At 49.5% G+C, this 25,500-nt stretch overlaps 1 protein-coding gene across 1 annotated transcript in view; it reads right to left on the reverse strand.

Annotated features, from left to right (window-relative positions):
• CUL4A (cullin 4A) overlaps positions 1 to 25,500 on the reverse strand; it is a 46,709-nt gene that overhangs the window by 12,866 nt on the left and 8,343 nt on the right. Inside the window, exons 3-15 of the mRNA XM_086708015.1 lie at positions 24,386 to 24,490; positions 18,488 to 18,556; positions 17,263 to 17,336; positions 14,589 to 14,751; positions 14,007 to 14,096; positions 12,588 to 12,670; positions 9,544 to 9,611; positions 7,362 to 7,480; positions 4,791 to 4,983; positions 3,427 to 3,531; positions 3,008 to 3,118; positions 2,839 to 2,924; positions 2,306 to 2,413 (exon numbers count right to left, since the gene is read on the reverse strand). Of these exons, the coding sequence (XP_086564141.1) occupies positions 2,306 to 2,413; positions 2,839 to 2,924; positions 3,008 to 3,118; positions 3,427 to 3,531; positions 4,791 to 4,983; positions 7,362 to 7,480; positions 9,544 to 9,611; positions 12,588 to 12,670; positions 14,007 to 14,096; positions 14,589 to 14,751; positions 17,263 to 17,336; positions 18,488 to 18,556; positions 24,386 to 24,490 (1,374 nt within the window). The remainder of the gene's footprint in view (positions 1 to 2,305; positions 2,414 to 2,838; positions 2,925 to 3,007; positions 3,119 to 3,426; positions 3,532 to 4,790; positions 4,984 to 7,361; positions 7,481 to 9,543; positions 9,612 to 12,587; positions 12,671 to 14,006; positions 14,097 to 14,588; positions 14,752 to 17,262; positions 17,337 to 18,487; positions 18,557 to 24,385; positions 24,491 to 25,500) is intronic.

Raw genomic sequence — 25,500 nt, forward strand, 5'->3', positions numbered from 1 at the left:
AGGAGTCCGCGAGTCTGTCCAGAGGAGGACAGAGACGGTCACTGTTGACCAAGGTGAAAGTGGATCTGAGCAGGGATCGCCCAGCAGGAGAATCTGGTGGGGGAGAGGAGGTCCACACCACGTCCACGTACCTTCCCACAGATTACTTCAAAAGTACAACAGGAGAAACACTAACCACACAGAGAAGAAGCCAGCTAAAGCCTTAGCCAACGACAACGTGGGACACCAACAGACGGGGGCAAACGGACAGCAGGTACCTCCTGACGTGCTGCTGGCTGAGCAAATTGTGTGGGACCCTTGCTGGATGAGCCCTGTGGACATACTTCATGAAAACTGGTGTGCGGTTTTGGGATGTGTGAGCGTTAAGAAAGAAGAGGCTGGTGTAGCTGATACGGGGAAGAGGACCGGGGTAACTGTGGTGTGGGGCCTGGACGGTGTCTGGACAAAAGCAGAGAGGGCTCCCTCCCCCTGGGATAAAACTGTTACGGCAGTAATTGACTCGAGAGTGTCTCTGGGAGGTACCCACTAAAGTACTAGGTGCAGGAGGTATGACGTAGCCTCTCAAGTGTCAGTGCTGAAAACACAGGCAACACGTTCTGGGAATGCTTTGAACTATTCTCGCAAAGTCTCTGTAAGTCTGAATCACCTCAAAATAAGACGCAAACAAACTCAAAGTGCCACAAGAGACACATCCAGGATGGACCTGCCTGGCCCAGTGAGCGGGGTGAGGAGGTGACAGAGGGTTTTCTGGAGAAAGCGTCTGGGGAGGGAAGTCTTAACCAGCAGTCAAATGCTGAGGATGGATGGGGGTGGAGTGAGGTTTTCTGGAGGTGGCTCACTTTCTGGAGGTGGTTTTCTGGTGTGAGGTTTTCTGGAGGGGGGCACAGAAGCCCTGGAGAATGTGGGAACTGAGGGGCATAGAGCCCGCAGGCAGCTCAGGACACAGCTGTGGCACCTGCAGACAGCAGTCGCTTGGGGAGGGAGGAGGGGACTGCAGCAATCTGGGGCGTCTGAGCCTGGGGACATTGGTGCGTATGTGCTCAGGACCACAGACTCACAGGCTGGAGGCTGAGGGCCTGTGTGGGCTGAGAAGGGAGCTGATAGGCTCTGGGAACGTTAGCGTCTAGAGTAGAGGTGGAGGGCCCACAGGAGAAGACAAGTAACACGGTGCATCAACTGTACTTCAATAACCAGTTAAAACAAACACAAAAAGGAGACAACCACAAAGACCAACCAGCAGAGTCAGAAACAGAAGAAAACCCTGAAACAGAGAGTCTTGGAAACGGAACAAACAGCCTCATGACAGGCTGTCTCCAGCCTGGGCTCCCAGGTGCCTTTCTTGGTGCTTTCTAGAAGGCCCTTGTCCCTGCTGTTTTCTTCCTGGCTCCACCCCAAACCAGCCAGGGGACACAGGCCGTCATGGTGAAATGCTGTTTTCCAGAGGCTATGAGGACCCTGCAGTTTTACTTCTGTGATTTAAAAAAACCTCTCATTAAATACTCCGTGACAGGCAGCATCTCTGTGCATGGTATGTGTGTAAGAAGTCCACAGGGCAAGTGCCTGGGAGGCTCAGTCAGTTAAGCATCAACTTTGGCTCAGGTCATGATCTCGAGGTCTGAGTTCGAACCTGACACTGGGCTCTCTGCTGTCGGCGGGGAGCCCACTTTAGATCCTCTGTCCCCCTCTCTGCCCCTTACCCTCTTACGCACACGCGCACACACACTCTCTCAAAAATAAATAAAACACTTAATGTATTTGGTTTCCATAACTATTCCCCAGACACTTTTATCTTTTTTATTTTTATTTTTTTGATGTTTATTTTTGGGAGAGAGACATAGAGCATGAGTAGGGGAAGGGCAGAGAAGACAGTGGGGGAGACACAGAATCTGAAACAGTCTCCAGGCTCTGAGCTGTCAGCACAGAGGCCACGAACTGTGAGATCATGACCTGAGCTGAAAGTTGGACACTTAACTGACTGAGCCACCCAGGTGCCCTTTCCCCAAATACTTTTTAAAATTTACTGCATGGTGACTGGGTGGCTCAGTTGGTTAAGCATCCACCTCTTGGCTTTGGCTCGGGTCATGATCTCACGGTTTGTGAGTTTGAGCCCTGTGCTGACAGCTCAGAGTCTGGAGCCTGCTTCAGATTCTGTGTCTTCCTTTCTCTCTGCCCCTCCCTTGCTTGCGCTCTCTCTTTCTCTCTCAAAAATAAACATTAAAAACAAAAAAACCCCAAAGCAGTCCACGGTACTTTGGCAACACTGATATATGAAAAATAAAGGGCAAACACTCTTTGAAACACTTACTTCTGGAGTCAAATGCACTTCCATAGGTGTGTATGTTGGCCAGTACCCCATCGTAAGTATGTTCACGGTTAGATCTATAGAGCCTGGGTCACTCTGATTCTGCATATACTAAAGACAAAGTAAACCAAGAGGAAACAGTTACTGTAGAATGTCATCAAAAATAACTAGTTCGTAAAAGAGTAAACAGTGTAATTTTCAAACCACAGTTCAACATGTGTTTGCACCTAGTCCCAAGAACACATCCCACTGAAGCCATGCAACATGTTCCAAAGTCATTTGGGATATTTTTTCTTTCTTGGTTATGTTACCAATACAAGACTCTAGGACACTTCTTTAAATCAAAAATTTTTATGCATTTTTAGGGATTACTTTTCTTTTTCATTTTGAATTTCAGTTATTTGGACATGTGGACATGAGCAGTATGATTCTCAAGGTGGAGGGTTTTCCCTTGGCTGACACCCCCCCCCCCCCAACATAACTTAAAGCGGGGTGGCTCCTGTTCGGCTGTCCCACGTGAAACAAACAGAGCTTGCCTGCTTGAACTGCACCATGATGTCCTTGGACAGCTCCATGTCCTTGAACATGCCTTCCAGCTTGCTGGTGAATGCCGCGCCGCACTCTGGGACAGAAGCGGAGGCGTGAGCACCCCCGGGGACGAGGCCCAGCGCAGGGAAGGGTACACCCCGGGGCCCACACGCTTACCGTGCTTTAGTTTGGACAACATAGATTTTTCAGCATCTACTGAGGCGCTTTTTCCAACAAGGAGTCTTTTTGCCAAATCTTTTTTATAAAATGCTTCGAAGACATCTTTCCCTGTTTATAAGCAAATGAAAATGGTGTGAGACGCTGGACTATTAACGCGCACTTGCTCACTCCTGATGAGACTCCAGTGGCGACTGTGCCGCAGGGAGCTCGGCAGGGGCCTGCGTGGGATGCCCCCATAGGAGGACACCCGCGCTGCCATCGGTGGGCGCCCACCCCTCCATTCCCCGTGCTGACACGGAAGCGGGAGTGTTTCTGTCCATCTGTCTCAAGGAAAAGAGGGGCCCATGTACAGACGTGTTGACCATCTCGTCTCTCCCTGCTCAGTGTTAATAGGAACAGCGCAGAGTGTGTCTCACCGTGAATGAACCTGAATATTATCATGACCTTGTCGAGAATCCTCTCCAGCTCCTCGTCTGTTGCTTCTTTATTACCCGCTCTCAATTTTGAATCAACATGTTTTGCTGTGAGAGTAAAAGTTTACAGTATTTAAAAAACAAGTATTTCTTATATAATACATTTTCTAAATAGGAAAAAAGAGCATCTTTAATTTCTACAAGCAAAAAGTAGACAGCAACACTCTAGAACCTTTCCAAAAAGATATTATTTTATGACAAAAGGCAGATCATGTGAATTTTCTATGAGAAGTATTTTCAAGTCATGGGAGATAAATAATTATACCGCTGCTCCAGCAACGGGAGGGCCCCACCTTCCAGATGTAGCATCCCTGAACACAGGCCTCTCGTACCTGAGACCACAGATTGGCCATGCCTTCCAGAAGCCCACACTCCAGGAGTTCAATACCCACCTCTGGAGAAACCACAATCCAGAAAGTGGTATGAAGGCCAAGCTAAACCGCCTTGTGAATTTTTTGTTTGGTTGCTGACTTTTTCTTTTTTAAAGATTTAATTTTTTTTTAAGTAATCTCTACACTCAATGTGGGCCTTGAACCCACAACACCAAGATTAAGAGTCGCACGCTCCACTGGCTGAGCCAGCCAGGTGCCCCTTTCGTCGCTGCTTTTATTAGTTTTTTCCCTTCACAATTTTTTCATTATGAAATCCTCTGAACATACACAGAGGTAGAAACTGCACAATGAACCCCACGTCCCCATCACATACCCTCAACAGTAGGAAGTTCAACGCTGAATCACTGTACTTACTACATCTTTCTTTGCCCTTTGCCTAAAAACTTCCACTGACTAGTGAGAGTCTATGAATCCCAAAATATGCTTTGCTATTATCACGACATAATTGTATAAAGTGATAATTTAAAAACTGCTTCATCTTAAAACGTGATCTTTTAAGACCACATCCAATTTTACCCTATTTTAATGCTGGTGAGATAACGCGAAGACAGGGACACACTAACGTCTCCATGCTAATTGGTCACGTCACCCTCGTAACGCCGAGGCACTCGTATATAGCAAACCCTCTTCTTCCGATCCCAGAGCGCAGATCAGCGGCCGTGCTCCAGACAGAACCAGAAGCACCTCTGTACTCTCTCTTCCTTCTTCTGTGACATCAAGCTGCCACTTGACAAAATCACTGCTCCGTTCTCCCTTATAAATGCCGTGTGTGCTTCTACACACACATGATAAGTATACACACAACCCTTCACCCTCCCCAAGGGGAGCTTAAAGATTCTGGGGAAAGCTTAAAGATTGCTTAAATTCTGCTTTCTTTTCCCATATTAAAACAACGTCTGGAAATACGTTTTCTACCTATCAGTTCTGCGGGCTTATTTGGCCTCTTATTGATAAACGTCTCAAAGGACTCCTTCATCAAGTTGATGAACTTCTCGTTCCTCTGGAAGCATGCTTCTATCACGTGGTCCACTCGGTCCTTAAAATCCAGCAGGTCCTGTACCATATCTTTGTCTTTCTCAGGATTGATGACAATTGTTGTCCCGAAAGTCTACAAGAACACACACACCGCATCAGTGGCAGGTAATGGCACCACACATGTTCTCCTGAGACTTTAATAATCACCGTTGGTGTTAAATACTAAATCGTTTCAAAAGTTCCACAAATTCAGTGTACGTTCAAGAAGTTAAGTGAATATGCAATTAATGCTTCAGTGTTTGAATCCTGCTTTTGAAAAAATTTGTGAATTAGTGGGAAAATGTCCACTGCTTAAAAACAAAAACAAAAATAAACTTTTACTGGGGCACCTGGGTGGCTCAGTCGGTTGAGCGTCCAACTCTTGATCTCAGCTCAGGTCATGATCTCACAGTTCGTGAGTTCAAGCCCCATACTGGGCTCTGTGGAGATTCTCTCTCTCCCTCTGCCCTCCCCAACCAACCCCCACCCCCTGCCCAAAATAAATTAACATTTTAAAAAAACCTGAAAACTTTCACTTACAAATTTCTCAGACGTTCCCATTAACCCAACACACCTACTTGGACTTCTTGACTAGAGTTTCCTTTTTCTTCCACTGCTAACCAAAGCCCAGTTTTAGGCTGCATTTTTAATTGAAAAATGCTATATTAAACATCACTAGAAGTCTATTATGTGACAATAATAGTTAGCTGTTTGATGATATAAACTTTGGTAGATACAATTATACTATTTGATGTGTTTAGAGGAGGGACAGAGACAGCAGGCCCCAAATGGAGTCACTGTGCTAAGCCTCACGTCAGCAAACCAGGGCTTAACACCTGACCTAACTGAGGTTTTGGCCCCTCCGAGGAACAGAGTCTTCAAGCACTCAATCACTAGGCTTGTCAGCACTAGTGACGTCATCTGCCAGACGGTTCCCTGTCATCCCCTCAGGAAGGTGACCTTGCCACAAGCAATCAGTCTTTGCCAGGATAACTTCCTAGTCCTGCCCTGTCCCGTCTATAAAAGGCTTCCCTATCACACAGCTCCCCGAGGCTCCTTTCTATCGGCTGGATGGTACCAAATAAAGCCAGTAAGATCTTCAAAATTCCCTCAGTCCAATTTTGTCTTTTCAGATATGTACTTTGGGAAAACTGGTCTTAATAGCATACGTACACATACTTACGTATCCTATACATAAGTGAAGGCAGATTACTGGCAAAATGGTACAAATGAAACTGGCAGCGATCCCTTCTGGAGAGGGACACGGTATGCCCAGCCGGGGTGGGAGGGATTTTCCTCCATACACTTCTGTACTGAGTGCATTTAAAAATAACACACACACACTGCCAGGGATCAGCTTCACTGTGATAACGACACAGTGTAGAACATAATCTCCACTCCTGTCAGTGTGACTGCATGTCGCTGACGGACACTCAGGAACAGCGGTCACACCACTGATCTCTAAGACCTGGACTGCATGCGTACAGGGGAGCTCTCACGTTCAGCACACGTTCCTGCTCCTAGGGCTACTCGTCAGCAAAGCCCTCGTTCTCCAATCTTTCTGGAACATACAGTTCTGTTGCTGGCGTGAGTTGGTAACCACGTCCAGCTCCATGTTGTTGTGTACAAAGTATCAGGGGGTTGTGCCTGTGGGCATGAGCTTCCCAAGTGGAGGCAGATAAGCAATCTTAGGACTGATTATTCCATAAAGCAGCATGCGTGCAAGCTTTCCATCATCCTTTCTATATAACTGAACTTTCTGTGACCACTACAGATTCACGTGCAGCGGAAAGAACAGAGATCCCTCCTACACTTGGCTCAGCTCCCCCTGATGGCAATATCCGGCAAAGCTGCAGAATGGTATCACCACCAGGATCCTGGCACTGGCACACTGCGTCCAGCTCCTCCAGGCTGCCCCCCCCCCCCCCGCCCCAGAGTATGCTGTTCCCCCGACTTGTCACCAGCACAGCCTTGTGCGCCCCCACCTCCTCCGTCAGCATGAGGGCCCTGCTGCTGCCTTCCCATGACCGTATACAGACGCGTCACAGAAACATCACAGCACTGTGACAGTAACGGATCTGGATGGTGGGAGACGTGGCAGCACACATGCCACCAAATGGATACACCAAAACGTGTAACCATTCTCATGGTCGATGAGCAAAGGCATGAGGTGTTTAAAAATCAGATGCACAGAAATGCGACTTTTTGAAAGTTGTGGCTGTACGTGGCACCGGAGCCCAGGCAGGTGACCGATGGCAGCCTTTAATGACGTTTGGCTGTGGGGTGCTCACAGGCGGGGCCATCTTTCAGAAAAGGTTTGCCTCAGTCATCGGGGAGGAAACGCAAGACTGCTGTCCACCCGAGCCCCCGCCTCGAGAAGAGCCCCTCCCCACGTCGGGAGCCACACGGCCGGGAGACAGGACACTGCCCTCCACAGGCACGGTCACCGCGCATTACAACAGCCCCACGCACCTTGATGTACTCGCTCCAGTGCTGCAGCAGGACCTGCTGCCCACCCTTCACGCGGCTGAACAGCTGGTACATCTGGGTGAGGTCGGGCACTCGGTTCTCGTCCAGCAGCTGGTCGAGCCCTGCGACGGCACAGCGAGCGTTAGGGCGGCTCGGGGGTCCATGTGTGAACGGGCGCCTCACACGTGTGGGGCCGACCCCTGTCCTCCGTGGGTGAGAAACAGTCCTACGCGGCCCCATTGGCCAGGCCCCACCGCCAGAGGACGCTAGCGGCCGTGCTGCTCAATTCAGGTCGCCAGAGCCCCGGTCCCACTAACACAGCGGCCAGGCCAGTGCCCCTGGGCACCTCTATCATCGCTCAGAGAGCAGATCTGGGGGCCCGAGTCTAACCTGTCAGGTCATCCACTCTATCCGCTTATGCGATAAGCCATGGGAGAGAAGCGTCTGCTGTCCGTTGGGGATTCTGAAGTATTTAACATAGCACTTTTGGGGGTTTTCCTGTTTTAGGTATTTAGATTTTTACGAAGCCTTTCTAAAACAGTATGGAAATCAGGAAGAGAAAACTGTCTAAGATGTCTGCTTTGTGACAGCCCCGCAGAGGCTGCGAGGCCAGGCGTGGGGAGGTGTGAGCCATGTGACTCAAGTCTCAGGTTCTTCTGTCACGTGGGCACAGTGTCCACACATCAAAGGAGGTAAACAGGTGCACACAGGTGCGTCCTGGGGCCAGAATCACACATCTTTAGCAAGGGCTCCGAATGTTTATTTCTCCGAATTACATTCTGACCTAGTGATGCAAATAATTTTTTTTGCAAATAATTTTTTATAATTTATCCTACTGAAACCCTAAATGTCTTTCTTCAAGAACTCAAAAACTACAGCTTCTCATTTTTCAAATGTCTCTTAATAAAATTTAGATTAAGCTTGTACCTAATTTGCTATGTTCTTGGAAGACTTTATGCAAATTTCTACTATTTACTTAAAGTCATTCATCCTAAGACTCCTTTCAGAAAATACCTAGTATGGGGTTTGAACACACTTGCTTTAGGCGGACAGTAAATCCAGACCTCGTCCGTGTGAATGATTCCCAGTGCAGAAGGACAGAGATCCAGATTCGCACCTGGACCTTGGCTTAGGGGCTGTGCTTGGAGGCACCTGTGTCAGGCTGTTCGGAGCCGCTTTCCTTACTTGTATGATGGGGTCATGACTTCACAGGGTGGGGAGGGGGGGTTCCTGGGCCTAGAAGATACCGGCACTCAGTAATGCCAGCTCTCCCCTCCTGGCTTTGTTCTGGTTTCACGTGGAGACCCTATGCTCAGGTGTCTCATTACAGATAATAACCACCACCTGGCAGAGCAGAGTCCAAATCAGAATATATTTGGCTATTTATTTTTCTTATAATTTATAATTTACGTCCATAATTCTGGGCCTCCCCATAATTAAGCTTTAAGGTCTCCAACATCTTGAAATAAATCCTGTAGCTCCATCATGACTTTCAAATGGTAACATTACACACCTAATAGTTATACAAAGTACTGTGAAGGACTGAAAAGGGGGAGACCGTGCGCTCTGAACCCCAGAGAACTAAGCACACTGTGAAGGGCACAGACACAGAAGACAGGCGGGACGCTCCTCCGGGACACACAGTAGCTGCTGGAACCACCCTTACCAGGGCCTGACGAGCAGCACCAGGGATGTGGCGCAAGAGGGCACGCTGCCCAGTCAGCAGTGCTGCGCCCTCCCTCTGCCAGAGGAGGGTTTGTCCGGCATACTTGGGACTCTGGCCGAAGTCCCCAGCCACCTGGCAGTTCACGTGGTGTTCAGCCTCTTGGGGGGCGTGGGGAGGAAGCCCCACCACAGCCGCGCAGCCCGTGCGCACCCTTGGGAGCTCTGTGCCTGCCAGCGCCCGTAGGCACCGCACAAGGACCCAGCTGCAAGCTGTCTGCGGCCCAGGGGGTTTCTCAGCAGCTTCAGCTGAGACCAGCATGTCCTGTGATTTCTTGATTTCTACCAGACGCCTTTCCCGGTGTTTCCAGGGCTAACATGCTCGTTATTGCCAACGATTTTTAGTGACTGTCTCATCGTAATGGATGTCCTTAAGCTGGTATTTACGCCGTTTCACTCACTTCCTTAAAATGTCAAGGGCGACCATGCAGGGTAACTTGACACAAAAGTTAGGAAAATCTACCTTTCTGCAGAATTGCTGTCAAATGTTCTCCTAACAGCTGTTTCTCCACACAAGCAATCAATGGTTTCCTATTATGAGGCAAAAAGACAAGGTGTAAGCAATTGATGGAGAGACTTTGATCACCTGTAAAGATGGGGCATTTACTGTCTACACACCTGACACGGAGTTAATCAGAACAGCCATCTCCCTGCTGTCCATGAGGACTCTGAAATCTTTCTAAAGACAATCTTACTGGACAACAGAGATCAGGGGTCCAGGGAAAAGGAGACACCAGCAGACAGTCAAGTGCCCTGCACCCCCATGCCTGGCTGGCAATTGTCAAAACAAAGCTTTGCCTTTTGGATTCAACGAACACTGGCCCTGTCCCCCACTCTGCGGCCGCCCCTGCTCCAGGCCCCACAACCTCTACATGGACAGGCCTGCCCCCTCCCATCACCACTTATCAAGGAAGCTCCTCTGTGAGGCCCACACTACGGAAGTGTCACATCGAACAGAACATTTGAAACTCTGAAACATCGCCAAGTGTGACTGCCACAGTCATGGGGACATGCACAACTGTCCTTCCTGAGTACGTATTCCATAGTTCATGTTGTTTTAGTTTTTCTTAATCAGACATGTGCTTTAGTCCCAAGATTATTAACTTCGGGTATCTTCCCAAGTCTTTGCTTCATAAAGAACTTTACAATGGCCCACCTTAAACCTAACAGCGACCCCAGAGAAAGCACATACCCCCCTCGCGAGAGAGCAGAGGTCAGGGACTGTGCCCACTGAGAGGTGAGGGTCTGCCTCCGGGAGGGGCAGCATGATGACGGGAGGTGGGGGCGGAGGTCAGAGGTCAGGGGCTGACAGCAGGGAGGGCCAGTAGTGCACGGATCCTCCTCCAAACAGCTTCAGCGGCACGTCACCAGGGGGCAGCAGGTGGTTTCTCCTTGTTGACTACTGAGTAACGCTGCCTGAATATTTGCAAGCAAGTCTTGCGGATGTTTTTACTTATCTATTTGGGAGTAGAACTGGTGTGTTGAAAAAACACCTAGCTCTGTCTACCACTCTGGGGAGTTGAGGAGCTAACGATCCGTCTTCTGGGCAGCTGCCCATGTTCCTACTGACCATGCACGGCGGTTCTGACTTCTGCTGGTCCTCGCCAGGGCTTCGTGCTGTGTGCCTTTTTTACTCAAAAGCCATGGTGGCAGGCATGAGGTGGAACCACACTGGTTTTGATGTGCAGTTTCCCGATGACTGGCTTCGCTGAATGACTTGTCCTGTGCTCACGGAACCACTGCCTCCAGGAGGCGGGCAATCTAGACTCCATCACCGTTTCCATTCCAACAGCCCATGCAGCACCCACATGAGCCCGGGTGCCATTGACAGGTCCCAGCAGAGCCCAGGGCAAAAACTGCAGGCCCCTCGAGCCCAGAGGTGCAGTCCTGGGGAACGCGCTGCCTCAGCACCCAGGTGCCCAAGAATCGACCTTATAATCTACAGTGACAAAATGACAATCTACCGACTGTGCCAAGCAGCAGGAGAGCGGGTCCTTCCCACACTGAGGGATGAGAGTCCCTGGGGTAGGGCCTGCCGGGTGACCTGGCTGTGGTGTCCAGCATGAGGCGGGTCACAAGGTGCAGTTCAAAGCAGTGCCCCGCTGCCCTCAAGCATGCTCCACGTCTGGGATGCCGTCTACTGTGCTCTGAGGGCGTGGGGGCAGGAAGGGGCATGTGGAGCCCAGCGCGAAGGCAGGTGTGGCTTGCTCAGCCGTGGCTTCCCTCTTCTGTCCTTGACAGCAACTGTTTATTTTGTGACATCTGAATCACCCAGCGCGGCAGGAGCTGCCTCAGTCAGTGCGCCCTCCATCCACCTGTGCTCGAGCCCAGAGGCGAACCACCTTTATCTGTTATTCGTTTGCTTAAATAACTCACATATACTTGTAAGCAATATACTTTTTAAAATTGGGGGGAGAAATTTCAAATCTAGCATATGCACAGGGGTGGATGAGCACGTGTGAAAAGGAAAAGGACTGCTGTGCCCAACGCCTACAGGTCATAAGGTAGAAGGCCCCAGCGGCCCCCAAGGCCCCAGTGGCTCCATCCTGAACTGGGCGGGTGATTTGCTTGCTGTTCGCCATGATTTACCATGTATCTCTCTCCCTGAAGTTCTTGAACTTCACAGTATATGGAAAACATCAACAGAAAAAAATGTTCCAGATACTTAGCGAAGACTCTTATCCAACCTTGATGTGACCTACTGGCACATCATTTTCCCTCCTACTCCCTGTGCGTCCCTGCTGCCGACCTCCAGCCCCTGACTCCCTGGTCCCCAGGGGACCCGGAACACAGCTGTCCTGGCTTCAGCACGACCATCCTTCTATGTAGACCTGGGGCTCCCCATGGGCCCCTCAAATGTCTAAAGCAAGCTCACCTTTCCTCTCCTGACCCTCTGTTCTCTGTATTCTCAAGGTGCCACATCGGTGCCCCTCTCATCCTGCCTGCCCCACTGCACTTTCTACCCTTCAGTCTCTTCTATCTCTGGTTTCTCTTAACTCTCCTCACTTGAATAAATGTTACGTGCAGGGTGAGAAACAGACATCCACACAAGTTTTCTATTTTACTTTTCCCTAGCTGCTTACCAACTTCAGGTTTAGAGAAAACAAAAATTAGATGAGAAGAAAAAATAATGTGACTTGATACCATAAATAAAAATTACAGCTACATTCCACGTCTAACAAAAAGTTTACAACCCAAAGTGCCCGACACTCAATTATACTCCATCAACATAAATAGAATCCCTTGTCACTAAACCCCAAGATGCCAAGTTCCTCAGCCTCAAGTACTCCTTTCGGATGAGAACTCACTGAGAACTCACAACAGGGCACTTGTTGTGACTCACAGGTGCTGGATAATCACAAATAACATAAGCGAAACGTGCTAACAACAAAGATATTCTGATAGTACTGGCTGAGTCCACGAAGACAGCGTTTATTTCAATAAACAGCCAGGAACAGGGCGGGCTACGGCCACGCCGTGAGAACTGAGTAAATGAATGGTACTCACTGTGTGCTGTGGTCTAGGTACGTGATTACTCGGTCTCCTTCCTCCTCTAAACGCTTACTTACGTGGTTAAGATATTCTGGAACCTTCCAAACACAACATTTAAACATGTCAGTAACAAAGATTTTATTTTTTTTTTAAGTAACAAAGATTCTTGATGTTACCCAAGAAGCTGAAACACTGTTGTCCACAGAAAAATTAAAAAAACAAAAAAACCCACCTTATATATTCAAGGCAAGTATGAGAACAGATGAACGGGGGGGGGGGGGGTCGTGAAGGTGGGCAGGATACATAGTATAGAGTTTCCTGAAACTCAGTTCTGGACAGTAAAAGTGACCTCTAGAGTGAGGGCAGGGCAGCCCTTCTTTGCTGTGTCCCGCTCACCGTCAAGCTCCTGGGATGAGGCCGTGGGTCCCTGCCATCACTGAGGCCCTATGGGCAGGCGAGCAGCAGCACTCAGGTCAGAGGGTGCAGGCCTAATGGCATCCCCTGGCCCCAAACGAGTGGGGTCAGCAAAAGCTAATCGACAGACTGGGTGTTCACTTGGGGAGGCCAAACAGCACGGATGCAGAAGATCTCCAGAGGCAAAGGGCATTCCTCCTGTCACCTGACGGCCTAGGGGGCCCCCTAATACGGTCTCTAGCGCTCTGACCCAGTGGTGGCAGCAAGGCTGGGTACCGCACATAATGTGTCCTCTCCAAAACCGGGATGGAGAACCAACGGTCAGTTCATCCTGCGCGACAACGATCAACATTTGGGGGAGGGTCCCCAGGGGCTTCCTTCAGTCTCTGCTCTAACTGCTTGCCAAGATTTTGGGTTCATATGGCTACTGTTATATGTTTTTTCCGGTGGTCTTTTGGGTAATTTTTTCCAAAGCCTCATACAAATGGAAGATTTGGGGTGTGCTTGGGTCATCTTTACAGTTAAGATTTCCTTTTATCCTCTTGTTTTAACTTGAGTTACTTTACATGTAGAAGCTACCTTACTGGCTTTTTCACTTGGCAGGGGAAGGGCAATAAAAAAGTTTCTAAGTCAAGGGCGCCTGGGCAGCTCAGTTGGTCGAGTGCCCAACTTTGGCTCAGGTCATGATCTCACAGTTCGTGAGTTCAAGCCCCGCGTCGGGCTTTGTGCTGACGGCTTGGAGCCCATTTTGGATCCTCTGTCCTCCTCTCTCTCTGCCCTTCCCCAACTCGTGCTTGCTCTTGAAAATAAACATTTAAAAAAAGTTTCTAAGTTATAAGAAATTAAGTCTTTACTGTAAGAACAATGAAGGCTGTGACTGAGAATTTCAGCTAGATTGTGGCTTTCAGAAGATTTCTTATAAAATGTTTGTGTATGTGGAAAGACAAACTTTTAAAAATTAACTTAAACGCACTTCTTTAAAAAGAAATAAGGTGACTCAGAAGTACCTCCTTGTCTTACCTCTCTTTCTTGCATTAATCTCTGGCCTTCTGCAGCATATAAACAATTAGTTTCTTCCAAAAATTTCACTTCAAATGAATCTTTATATACCTAAGAAAAGAGCAAAGTTACTGGCCAATTACAGAAAAGAAACCTACCTTTGGAAGTGCTGATAATCCAAGCTTTTGAGGGAGCATGGCTGCGGTGACTTGCCCTAAGGAGTTGCCTGTGTGCCTCTCCTCCAGAGGCCTGGGCAGATCGGCCCGGCTCATGGGCTCCTTAAGGGCCTGGGCAGGAGGCACCGCCCTGGCCTTGGAGCACTGGGTCTGTGTCCTAAGGGAACTTTCCTCTGTGGTTCCTGATCTGGCATTAGCCTGACAGTCACTCCTCTTGCTCATTTTTAACAGCCACTTTTATTATTTTAGTTTTTTGCATTTAAATCTTTCCTACACCAGTTTATTTTGGTATAAGTAGTACAGACTATCAGGAAGTATTGGGGCGTTTAGGACAGGGCAGATTACCCGAGGTCAGATAGCAAACTCAGCAGATATAGATACAGACTAGTAGGAGTTATTGGTAAACGTTTAGGACAGGACAGATTACCTGAAGGTCAGAGAGCATACTCAGCAGACTTCTTAACAAACTCCGATCCACGGCTTCACCACTTCTTTCTCGTTCAATTAATAGCAGAATCCCGTCAATACTTTTACTCTGAACCATTTTATCACTAATGATATGGTTTCTAAAAAGCTCCAATCCCATATCCCTGTACAAACAGTAAAAACAAGACTAGATTTTAGTTTCATTTTAGAAGTTCCAGGTGAAGCTCCAAGCTACGCTGTGCCTGTTAGCCCAAACTGTTGATTTGCTAATTCTCTCAATCCACCTGTCAAGTACTCCTTTGTTGTGTTTTCATTTGTGGCCAGCCTACTGTGCCTTGTATTTGCTTTCTTATCAAGGCTGTGTCCTGGGGTGGGTCAGGCATCACTGAGAAGTACGTCAATCTGGGAACAGCTCACATCCTTCTTCCTGGGGCGGGATCACACACTCGCCACCTGGCTGGCCCTATCCTTCCCTTTTCCGTCTCTGGTCCCTCTCCAGAGCTTGCCATACACCTCTTCCTCTGATGGCACCCGATCCCCTCCGTTGGCGGCTGGAGTGTGAAACGCACTGCGAAGAGGCCACCACACGCCCTCCACTTGTTGCTGAGGAATTCAGGAGGAAACCAGCTCTCGGCAGTTGTGCAGACACCAAGGGATAAAAGGTCCTGTGCTCTGTTCAGACAACTCCACAGGTCCCCCAGGAGCCAGATACCGAGCAGACAGACACAACTCAGTGCCTGGACCCAGCAGGATCTTCTGAACGGGCAGTGGGGGGCGGGAGGGGAGCGGTGAGCAGTAGACAGGTGAGTGCGGATTCTGGGGAGCCCCACCTGTGGTGAAGCCTTTCCTCCAATGCACACCACAAAAGGCCTTTCTGGTTCCCTGCAGGAGGTGCAGGCCTGGGTCTCGTGTGCACTTGGAGGACACAGCAGTCAAGCACAGCGGTCAGTCGTGGGGGCTCGAGCCGGCCGCCTGGGTTTGACTCCTGACCCCAGCCCCTGCTCACGGTGCCTCTGGGTCTCTGCCTGTCCTTCCCTAACAGCAAATGGCATCACACACACTGCTTTACGCCCGTAAACCCTTTCCACACTGGGCGAGGCAGGTAGCAGGTGCGGTACGGAAGAAGTGTTCACTGTTGCTCCGCTTCTTCCTAAAATCTCAATCTCCGCTTCCGGCTTCAGCTGCTCCCCACAAGCCATCGAGCAGTCTTCTCGATCCACGTCTCTGCCTCCCCCACAACCTGTGTGTCCTGGGCGGCTCCTGTTTCCACACAGACCACACTTCAAACTCGCTGCCCCCTCCCCTCCACTACCACCTCTCCTACCTCAGCCCCTCACCAGTCCTGCTGGCTCTGCGAAGCTCAGGCCCAGACCAGGGCTCAGCCTCCTTCCGCATCCTGCCTGGGGCGTCTCATACTGCACTGTCCCGCTCAGGTTTTCTGTCTCTGACAGTGGCCCGAGGCTGCTATCGCTAGGCTGTGAGCAGGGCTTACAGTTTATACAACACGTTATGTTATAAACTATGTTCACAAATGAAGTTCTGACCCGGCAGCCCCACAAGCTGGGAGCACTCTGCCTCAGTTTCTCCATCTGTAGAGTGGAGGCGATAATGGTCATCCCCTGCAGAGCTGTACCACAGACTAAAGGAGCAGGTGCCAAACCTCTTAGAACAGTGCTTTGTAGAGTAGCAACCACGTGACCTTCCGTTATCTTCAGTTACATGCTTGCTGTTTCTATGAACAAAGGCTACCCTTTCTGCAGCCGTGTGTGGAAGCCTAGCACAGTGCAGGTGCAGACGCCAGTAAGAGAACGAGGAGCAAAGTGGTGCTGAGGATGGACAGACATCCAACCAGGAGTGTCCAAAGCTGCACAGATGGGCGGGAACATGAAATAAAGACAAAAAGTGTCCGTGGGTCTGGTAAGCAGGGGTCACGGACACCTCAGGAAGGGCGGTGTCTGTGCCTCAGGTCAAAGGAAACAGACGCAGAGGAAACTGAAAACAAAGCACCTTGTTAAAGAACTTGGGTTTAAAGGGAATGGGAGAATGGGCTTCTATGCCAACAGAGACCGGAAAGAAGCCGAGGGCGACATCAGGGACAAGTCTGATCAGGAGGCAGGAGCGGGAGCCTCAGGGGCAGGTGGAGTGGCAAATGGCATCAGCAACAGGGTGTGGAAGTCAGTGACGAGCACCCAGAGCCACAGGGCGGGAAGTCCCTGAAAGATGCTGTGTGATTGACGAGCAGACTGAAACGAGGTCTCCGTATCTGTGGTCGGTCAGCCGGATGGGGAGCTGTGGGGGACTTCAGGGCCCCGGGCCATGACCTCACCAGCCTCGGTCTTCTCAGAGCAGGGCGGCTGCTGGAGTCAGTGAGCGCCTGGGCCTCTCCGTCCCAGCCAAGGTGAACCGTGTGCCCTTGGTTCCAGATGGCCCTGGCGTGCGGCGCCCAGGGACAGAAATGTGGCTTCCCACAGTCCTGCTGTGTTTGCCCGCCACCTGTACTGTGACACTCACTGCAAGCTGGTCAGGGTGCCCCAAGGGGCTCCTCCTAGGCATGGCCGGCCCGGCTCGGCCCCCTCACTCCGGGGCTAAGGTACGCCTCGGCCTGGACAGGTGCGCTAGTGATTCTGGCTGACATGAAGGAGCACAGACACGGCCCTACTGACCAGGACACTCACCAGATAGAAGGAAGCATGGAATTCTGCAGTACATAAGTGCGGTCCAAAAACAGGAAAATACTTCTGATCATGATCTGGCAATTAGAAAAGCATTTATTTATGTAACTTACTAACTAAATATCCAAGAGTAGGCCTTCTGAACTATAACTGGTAGCTGTCTCAAATCTTACGGTAGTTGTTTCTTGAGGATTCTCCCCACCAAGACCTTCATGATTGATTTTTCCCCCAAATTTAATTGCTCCTTTGGTGTTTGATTTTCATCTCTTTTGTCCAGAAAATCTGACTATAAGGGAAATCTGGTCACTTCCTGCCTGATGTGGTAAACCTCACAAACCTGAAGAGATGCTCTAAGCTTTTTAAATAATTAGTCCTTGTCACATCGGCATGAGGCTCTTGGCCACATGTTTGACTCTCTTTGGCAAGCCGAGCGAAGACGACACAGGACCACCAGGAACCTTGTGATTCTCCTAACATAGCCTTCCTAACAGACGTTTATCTCTTCTGACCATGTACCAGGTGCCTGGCCTGGAAAAGAGGTTCATTCATTGTCCCCTACTCACCTCCTTATTAGGAAAGGTACTACTACCATGTTTTCCCCCACAGCCAGGTCATGCTAAAAACTCACATGCATAAAAACAGATCAGAATCAATACATCTGCAAAGTCTAAGACTTTGGCTGTCCAGTTACAGTAAAAACCTGGAAGTCAGGCTTGATTATCAGGCATAAAGTGGGATTAAGAAAAACTTTAGAGACCCATTCAGGAATCAGCTCAGGTACCGTGGGCTGTCAGGTGGGTTTGAAGGTCAAATTAGCAGCTGGCCCCAATCCAGAAATGCAGCCATTCACACAGGCAGCTTTTCCCTGCCCTGTTGTCCTACTATGTTGAGCTGGATGGCAGCATCTGACCCAAAACAGAATCCCAAACAGCACTTCCCTATTTCGGCCCACAGTCTGGCCCACACTGTCCTCAGATGGGTGAGGGAAGATGGACGAGGCCATCTTTGGTTAGAAAGGGGGGGAAAAAAAAAGACAGCTGGACTGAAAGAGGCACACCCTCCCAGCTACCCAATCCCCTTCCTGCTTAGCTACAGCAGAGGGTGACAGGACCAAGAGGAAGTGCGTCGGTGAGACCAGACACTGGGCTCTACCGATGAAGATTATGGAGATTATGGGACAGCACACTGTCCCTAAAACCAGGGTTAACAGAAAAGTCAATACGCTTACCATTTGTCTGCAATGATCTTGCCAGCATGTGTTAATCTTCTTTAAAAATAAAACACTATCTAGTGAGTCTGTGCAGACCTGCTAAGGAAAACTTTAGAAATGCTGGCCAATTATTACAGCTTTAACCCCATAACTGCAGCTCTTGACACAGAATCTACACATCATTTTGTTGTCAGAATACAGAAGGACCAGGGGCATCTGTGTGACTTAGTCGGTTGAGTGTCCGACTCGACTTCGGCTCAGGTCATGATCTCATGGTTTGTAAGATCGAGCCCTGCATGGGGCTTTGTGCTGATTGTGCAGAGCCTGCTTGGGATTCTCTCTCCCTCTCCAAAAATAAACAAACTTAAAAAAAAAAAAAAGAATACTGAAGGACCAGAGGGACCACAGGTGCAGGTTTTCTGCATCGCTGAACTGTGTTCCCAATTTGTGATGAGCCTCCAGCCACAACCCCAACTTTCCCGTTCCCCTCGTTGCTGTTATGGCCAGGTTCCTTGTAGAGCCCTGCTGGCTGAATTAACCACCAGGTCACAGGCTTCATGAATCTGGGTGGCTGGACCTAAGGGCCTATCCTGCAAAGGGTGGTGGGGACAGACCCCAACCTGCACTGTTCCAGTGGTGACAAAGCAGGTCGACTATTAACAGCACCAGGGAACAGGCAGTTGGAGGGAGGTGGCTGAGGTTTAACTTTAACCTATATTCTCAATGAGAACCGATATGAAGTCTCATTCATGCACCAAATTAGAACACTCTCACCTCGATAATTAGAATGTGTTTTTTAAGAAGGCTCAACATACTGCTTATAGAAAAAAGAAAACTCCAACACGGACTCCTAGAGCAAACTACAGCCAAATGCATCCAACACGGCCTTCACAGGTTTGGGCAAAGTCATTGTCATAAATGTCTACACGCTGCCTATGGCTTACAAAACTCCCCACGTTTGTGCGCCTCCAGTTTCCCCAACCGCACGTTACACATGCTGCTCCCTCTGTACAGTCCCAGCTCCAGGACCCTGGGCCAGCGATGAACTTCCCTTGACCTCGGTTTCTTCAGAACTGGTGTGAGGTTACATGTAAAATCCACAGCACGTACAGAAGCAGCGCATGGGCCAAGGTGTGAGCTGTGAAATCAGACAGGTGTCAGAGTCTTCAGTCGGCAAGGCGGTCTGATGGAGCGAGGGGAGCCAGGGGAGGGGAGGACACAACTAGGACTTTGGAAAGAGGACAGAAGATCGGGAAGCTGTAAGGAACTGACAGGCACACGTGCATCCTTGTCATCCAAGTAAGGAGAGCTGACCTCAGCCACAGTGGTCCTGGCCACACATCTTATTTTCTCCTAGGGCTTTGCTAATAAATCACAAATAGTAAATCCTAGCAAAAACCTAGTCGTTCAATGGTTAACATGTTATTCCGGAAGAAATCTTTTATGACTGGTCAAATTTACAGTGGCCTACAATATGAGAACCTGACACAGACAGTCTAAAAAAATGAAGAGTAAGTCACAAACACACGTAGCAGGGACCCAGCAGCTCTGGCACCCAGTGCTGGACACAAGCCAATTGCTGACACCCTGGCAGGTCTCCAAGGCAGTCTGCATCAGCTGGGGGGCCAGGCTCTGTCGGAAGGTGGGGCTGCCCAGGGTGAGACTCCCACTAGCCAGTCCCACACCGCCGGATGGTGCAGGCGCCAAAAGCGAGCAAGGAGCACTCGGCCCGGCACAGGGCTTCCTTGGGAGGGAGCGGCCCTGCGTGTAGGGCTTACTACACGAGATGCTTCTCCTCAATTAGCTGGGTGAAGCCGTCACTTGCGGTTGTTTCCCATGGAAAACAGTACGAAACGGTAAGGCCGGCATGCACCGAGCTCCAGCCGTCTACATACCAAAGCCCAGAGCCTCACATGAGCACCCTTGGGGCGTTAAGACATACCGCCTGTCATCATAGGCTCCCAACACTGTCCCCTCCTGTCTGGAGAAGGGCCAGGCCTAGCTAAGGTTTTAAGCAGTGTACTGAGAGGGGTCGGTCAGGTGTCAAACAGCAAACACGGAATGCCCTGTGGCAAAGTGCGAATACATGTGCCCGTGACTACAAGGATTCAACAAGAAGGAAAAAACCCAAAAGACAGCGCCCACGCCAAGTAGAAGAGTGACTGGTTCTCTTTTCGTCCACGCTGTCTAAGCCAGGTTACCCCACTCTCCTACCCCAGCAGAGTGTGCAGAAGGACAAGCCGCCCTCACCCCGGCCCACCACCTGACACCCCTCACCTCAATCAGGTCTGCCTGCTATGACCGCAGAGGACATTTTCTGCCACAACATTTGTCACAGTTCACAGTTTGGACGATTGAATTATTGCCTCCCTCATTAGCCTACAAAGTCCACAGAGGCAGGAAGCCTGTCACGTTCACCTCTGAGCCGCAGCACTAACCAAGGGTCGCGCCGTGTAGACACACAAACCCAGTCTGCTGCCGGCGCTCCACACGTGCACGCAGGCTACACGCTGCTCACGGAGGGTCTTCGTAAAGAAGCCCAAAGCCTGCCGTCATCTACGGAGTAGGAAGACACAGGAAATTGTGAACACGCCGGTCACCTCTGTCCTTCTGCCGCGTGGACCACGCTGCTGCTATGTGGGACTCCACACGGATGCCACAGGCTGGCAGGCTGGCCCTTCTGCGGTTCACCACAGTGGCGATGCCCTAGAGCTGAGTTGGGGGTGGGAAGAGTGAGTTCTGTGCACAGGTGCTGGCCGGCTCAGATTCCACTGAGAGCCGGTTGCTGTCATAGAAGAGGAGCTTTTGAACTGAGCCTGGGTGCGTGGCGCAGCCTCCTTTCTGCACCGAGTGATGCCGGGTTCGGCATGCACTGCTTTTGGTTGAGGCGTGCATGTGCAGGAAGCCGTGGTCGTGGGGAAAGGCCTATCACCAATAGCAGGGAACTTACTTCGAAAGGAGCAGGTAAGTGCAGAATCCAAACACATGAATGAAAGAACAGAGTCAGTAGTGTAAGAAAATCACAGTAGCTGACTCAATTCCATAGGAGTCCTTTACCACCTGTCTGCCAGGGGCCTCCTGGCCTCCCTGAGCACTCCTTCCATTGTCCTCACCAGCAGCATGCGGCCAGTACAGCGGAGGGAGCAGTCCTTGGACCTTAGAAAGCAGCCACATACAAACTACAGGAACATCCCAGAGACCAGAGACACCCCAGCATGCTCTCCCTGGAGTACTCCTGCCTTGAGGGCCTGGGCATCTGCAACAGCTCTGCTGCTCGGCCCCTTGAAGTCTGGCGAGGCTACCCACCCTTTCAGCAAAATGAGCTCCGAGGGCAGGACTGTGTCCCCCATCAGCCACCCCTCCCCCTGCACACAGCCCCTCCTGGGGGCGGGCACGCACCTGACTGCCCTTTCCTTACACCCCAGGGGCTTATCCGAGCCTTTAAAAACTCCCACCACCCTGACCCATAAATGCCTACCTTTATGCCCTTGTCAGTCTCCCTGGGGTTTAAGCTCTAAAGGGCCAGAACCTACTTCACTCCTGTTTCCAGCCCCGCCCCCTTCTCTGAAATAAGGAAGTGCTACCTCTGGCCCACCTCGTCACCAGTCTCATCCTGCCTGTATCACTGCCAAACATGATACAACTGCACTGGATTCTTGCTTCAAATACCTGCAGGGGCCATCAGATGTGCACTTAAGTCCAGACCTTTCAGGGCGTGCACAAAGATTCAAACCCAAGCTGCAACTCAGAATTACGGCCTCAAATTCCACCAGTGTGCCCAGGTTCTGGCCTTGTCCCACAAGCGCCCCACAAGCGCCCCTCTCTGATGGCTCATTCTCTCTGGCTGGCCACACGCCACTGGTCCTTCATGATGGGACTCCAGTGTCCCCTCCTCTGGAAAGCTCTGCCCCAGCTGCTTCCTGCACTGCAGTTCCTGTCCCTGATTCTAATAACTTAATATCTTGGAACTCAAGATGCCTCACACCAATGACAATTCATATGGCAGAGTATCTTTTCATCTTTCTTCTTTAATGAAATACATCGTAGTTTCTAGAAACATGGTTTTGTCGCATCAAGGAAATGCAACGACCCTGCCCCCCACCTCTATCTCATCACCAGGACTACTGGGAGGGCAGAAAGGAGGCGATGCCATCATTTCCTACTGTCGGATAGAGGTCTGGACAGGAAGGAAGTCCCTGCTGAATGACTGAATTAATGAACACATTCTTGTAACCCACAAAGTAGAATTAACTGGCAGGAGGATAGTTTGATCAGGTAATCATGAAGTAGTCTTGAGTAAGCTGGGACAGCTGGGTTAGGAACAATCACAGCAGTTCACCCTAACATGTGCCTGTCCCAGAGAGGACACCTGGGAATCTGCTGGTGACTTCTGGGAAGTTCAGCCTAACATGTGTGGGCCCAGGAGAGGACACCTGGGAATCTGCTGACTTCCGGGAAGCCTGGGAGTCAGGCTCCTTTTCAGAAGTCAGCATCTCAGATGGGCTCCTGGATCCATCACCCAGCCTCTGAGAATCCTGTGCTGTGGCACTGAGGTAGGAGAGGAGCCTCTGTGTGTCCTCAGAGGATGCCTCAGAGACGTGGTGCATACTGGCCATCTTCCAAAGGTCAAATGGTATGGTCACCTTTGTCTCGAATGGACTCATGATTTCTGGTAGGAAAGAGCTCTGCCAGAATATACTGCACAGGTGCCAATACAATAGAACCAGAATGGACTCTGCTCACCCATTTACGGGAAGACCCCCTTGCTCTAGGCCATGTGGGCTTCATTGCCATGGATAATCCAGAGCTTCGACAGCAGGTGACAGAGCTGTGGCAGCTGCCCTGAGAGATTTTAGCAAACTCTGAATGCTTTAGTTTCTCAAGGGTGATGGGACAGAAAGGACTCCTTCAGCTAGAACAAGAGTTAGAAATGAGCAGGCTCCAACTACCTACTTTTGCAAATTAAGAAAGAGACCTGGAAAAGTGCAGTCACAAGCAGGTGTCTGTAATATTAAACCCACTTCCTAGTTCCCTCCCAACGAGACTAATAAAGAGGTGGGGGTGGGCTGGAGCACTGGGCCGAGGCCAGACTGTCGATAGGATGTAAGGAGCCCCGTCTCCCTGGCAGACACTGGTCCTGCGTGGTGTGCTGGCAAAACTCGAAGATGCCCGGCCACCTACTTGCCTAGACTGCCCTCCCTTGACTGGTGGGCGGGCTGGGAATACGGTGGGTTATATCTCAGAAGACTCTGTCTCAGCAGGCCAGAGAGGGGCATTCTTCTGTTGGCTCAGAAGCAGCAACTAACCATGCTGTCAAAGAAGAGGCCTTGAAGCAAAAAACCAAGGGCAGCCTCCAGGGGCTGAGAGCGACATCAGTCCTGCAACAGAGGGACAGGAGTTCTGCCTGGAAGGCGGTCTGTGGGAAAACCTAGACCGGCCAGCCCGCGGTTTCAGCCAGTGACACCCTGAGCTGAGAACCCACTGAACCGAGCTGGGACTCCCTACCCACACAACCGTGAGCCTACAAACGGGTGCTTGTTTATGTCGCCAAGTCTGCGGGAAATTTGTTATGCATCAGAGATAACTAATATAGATGGTTTTTCACAAGAATGAAGCACAGCAGAATAGAATTAAGACATTTCTCAGAAGTCTTCCTAAACACTTCAACCACACCCAATAAATGGACACTCTTTTGCTTTAATCAGATAAATAATGTAAATAATAAAAATTCCACTTAAAAAAATCTGTCATATTAGGTCACGTGAAACAAATGTTAGGTTTTGTTTTATAAATAAATGGGAATTTTGAAAGCTGTTGTTTTAATACTAACAACAGTCACTACATCTTTATCCTATTAATGTTCAGCCTCAAGAGATTTAGGTAATGCATAGAAACTCATGAGCCAAAAAAAGGATATTCTCTAAACTGAAGGATCTGTGCTTGGACATGATCTTCACAGACCTGGCGCAGCTGTTTGTAGAGTGTTGGGGAGACTTTGTGAGAACAGAGATTTTCGACAGCCTAAAAACAAAAGGAACAAGTGAATTATTCACCATGAATAACAAATTCGTTCTTTAAAAAGACCTGTGTATGTAAATAAAATCACAATCATAACAGACAAGCACCCCCTTCATACTTACAAAAACTACAAATAAACCGTTATGTTTAAGTTCAGGGTGATTATTGTCAGAATACTGGAATCCAGGAAGGGTCTGGTAAAAAAGGTAACAACAGCTAATACTGAGCACAGATTGGACGGCACACCTATGTCAGCCCATGACACCTGGGACCCCGCGGCGTCCCTGCACACATCTGAGCATCTACAATGCCCTATTTTTTTCTAGTGCAGCAGTCTCTAAACCTGGCCACTCACCACTCTTACCCGGGGACTTTAAAACAGATCTGGATGTTCCCATACATTCATCTGAGGTGGAAGACACTGGAAAGGTGGATGAGTTTACCTTGATGATTATAACATGCAACCAGGTCAGGAAATCACTGCTCCGGACCCTCAGTGACCACCTTCCACACAGGTGGGCGAGCATCAGGGCAGTTTCTGCCTGTAGCACAGTGAGGATGCTCCTGAGTGCCCAGGCCACACCGGCTACACTGTACTTGTTTCCTACATATTTTTCTGCAGGCTGCATGTGTAATTTATTTAGGCTTGTCTTAAGTTAATGAAGAAACAAGTTTTTTAAGCAGAAACATTTTTCTTAAAATACCTTTATCCACATAAAAAAATAATGTTTGCATATTCTCACTGGTTCTAATAACATTTCTTTTCCAATTTCATGTACAAAACCAGCATCTCATTCAATCCAAGTGAGATACTAAAAACAGAAGTGTAGTTTTTTCTACTGACTAGTTTTGAACCATCTAAAAAAATATGGGGGAAACACTTCAGAATCTGAATTTAAATCAAATACTATATTCCTGAGGAAATAGGTAACTTAAGTTTTTATAAAGCTATTTGTTGTAGCAAGACTTGTAAATATTAATAGTTCCCATGTTTAGGATTGTAAGATTGCTAC

Source organism: Puma concolor, chromosome A1 (assembly GCF_028749965.1).
Source record: "Puma concolor isolate L17-30 chromosome A1, mPumCon1.1.hap2, whole genome shotgun sequence".
Taxonomy (NCBI): Eukaryota; Metazoa; Chordata; class Mammalia; order Carnivora; family Felidae; genus Puma; species Puma concolor.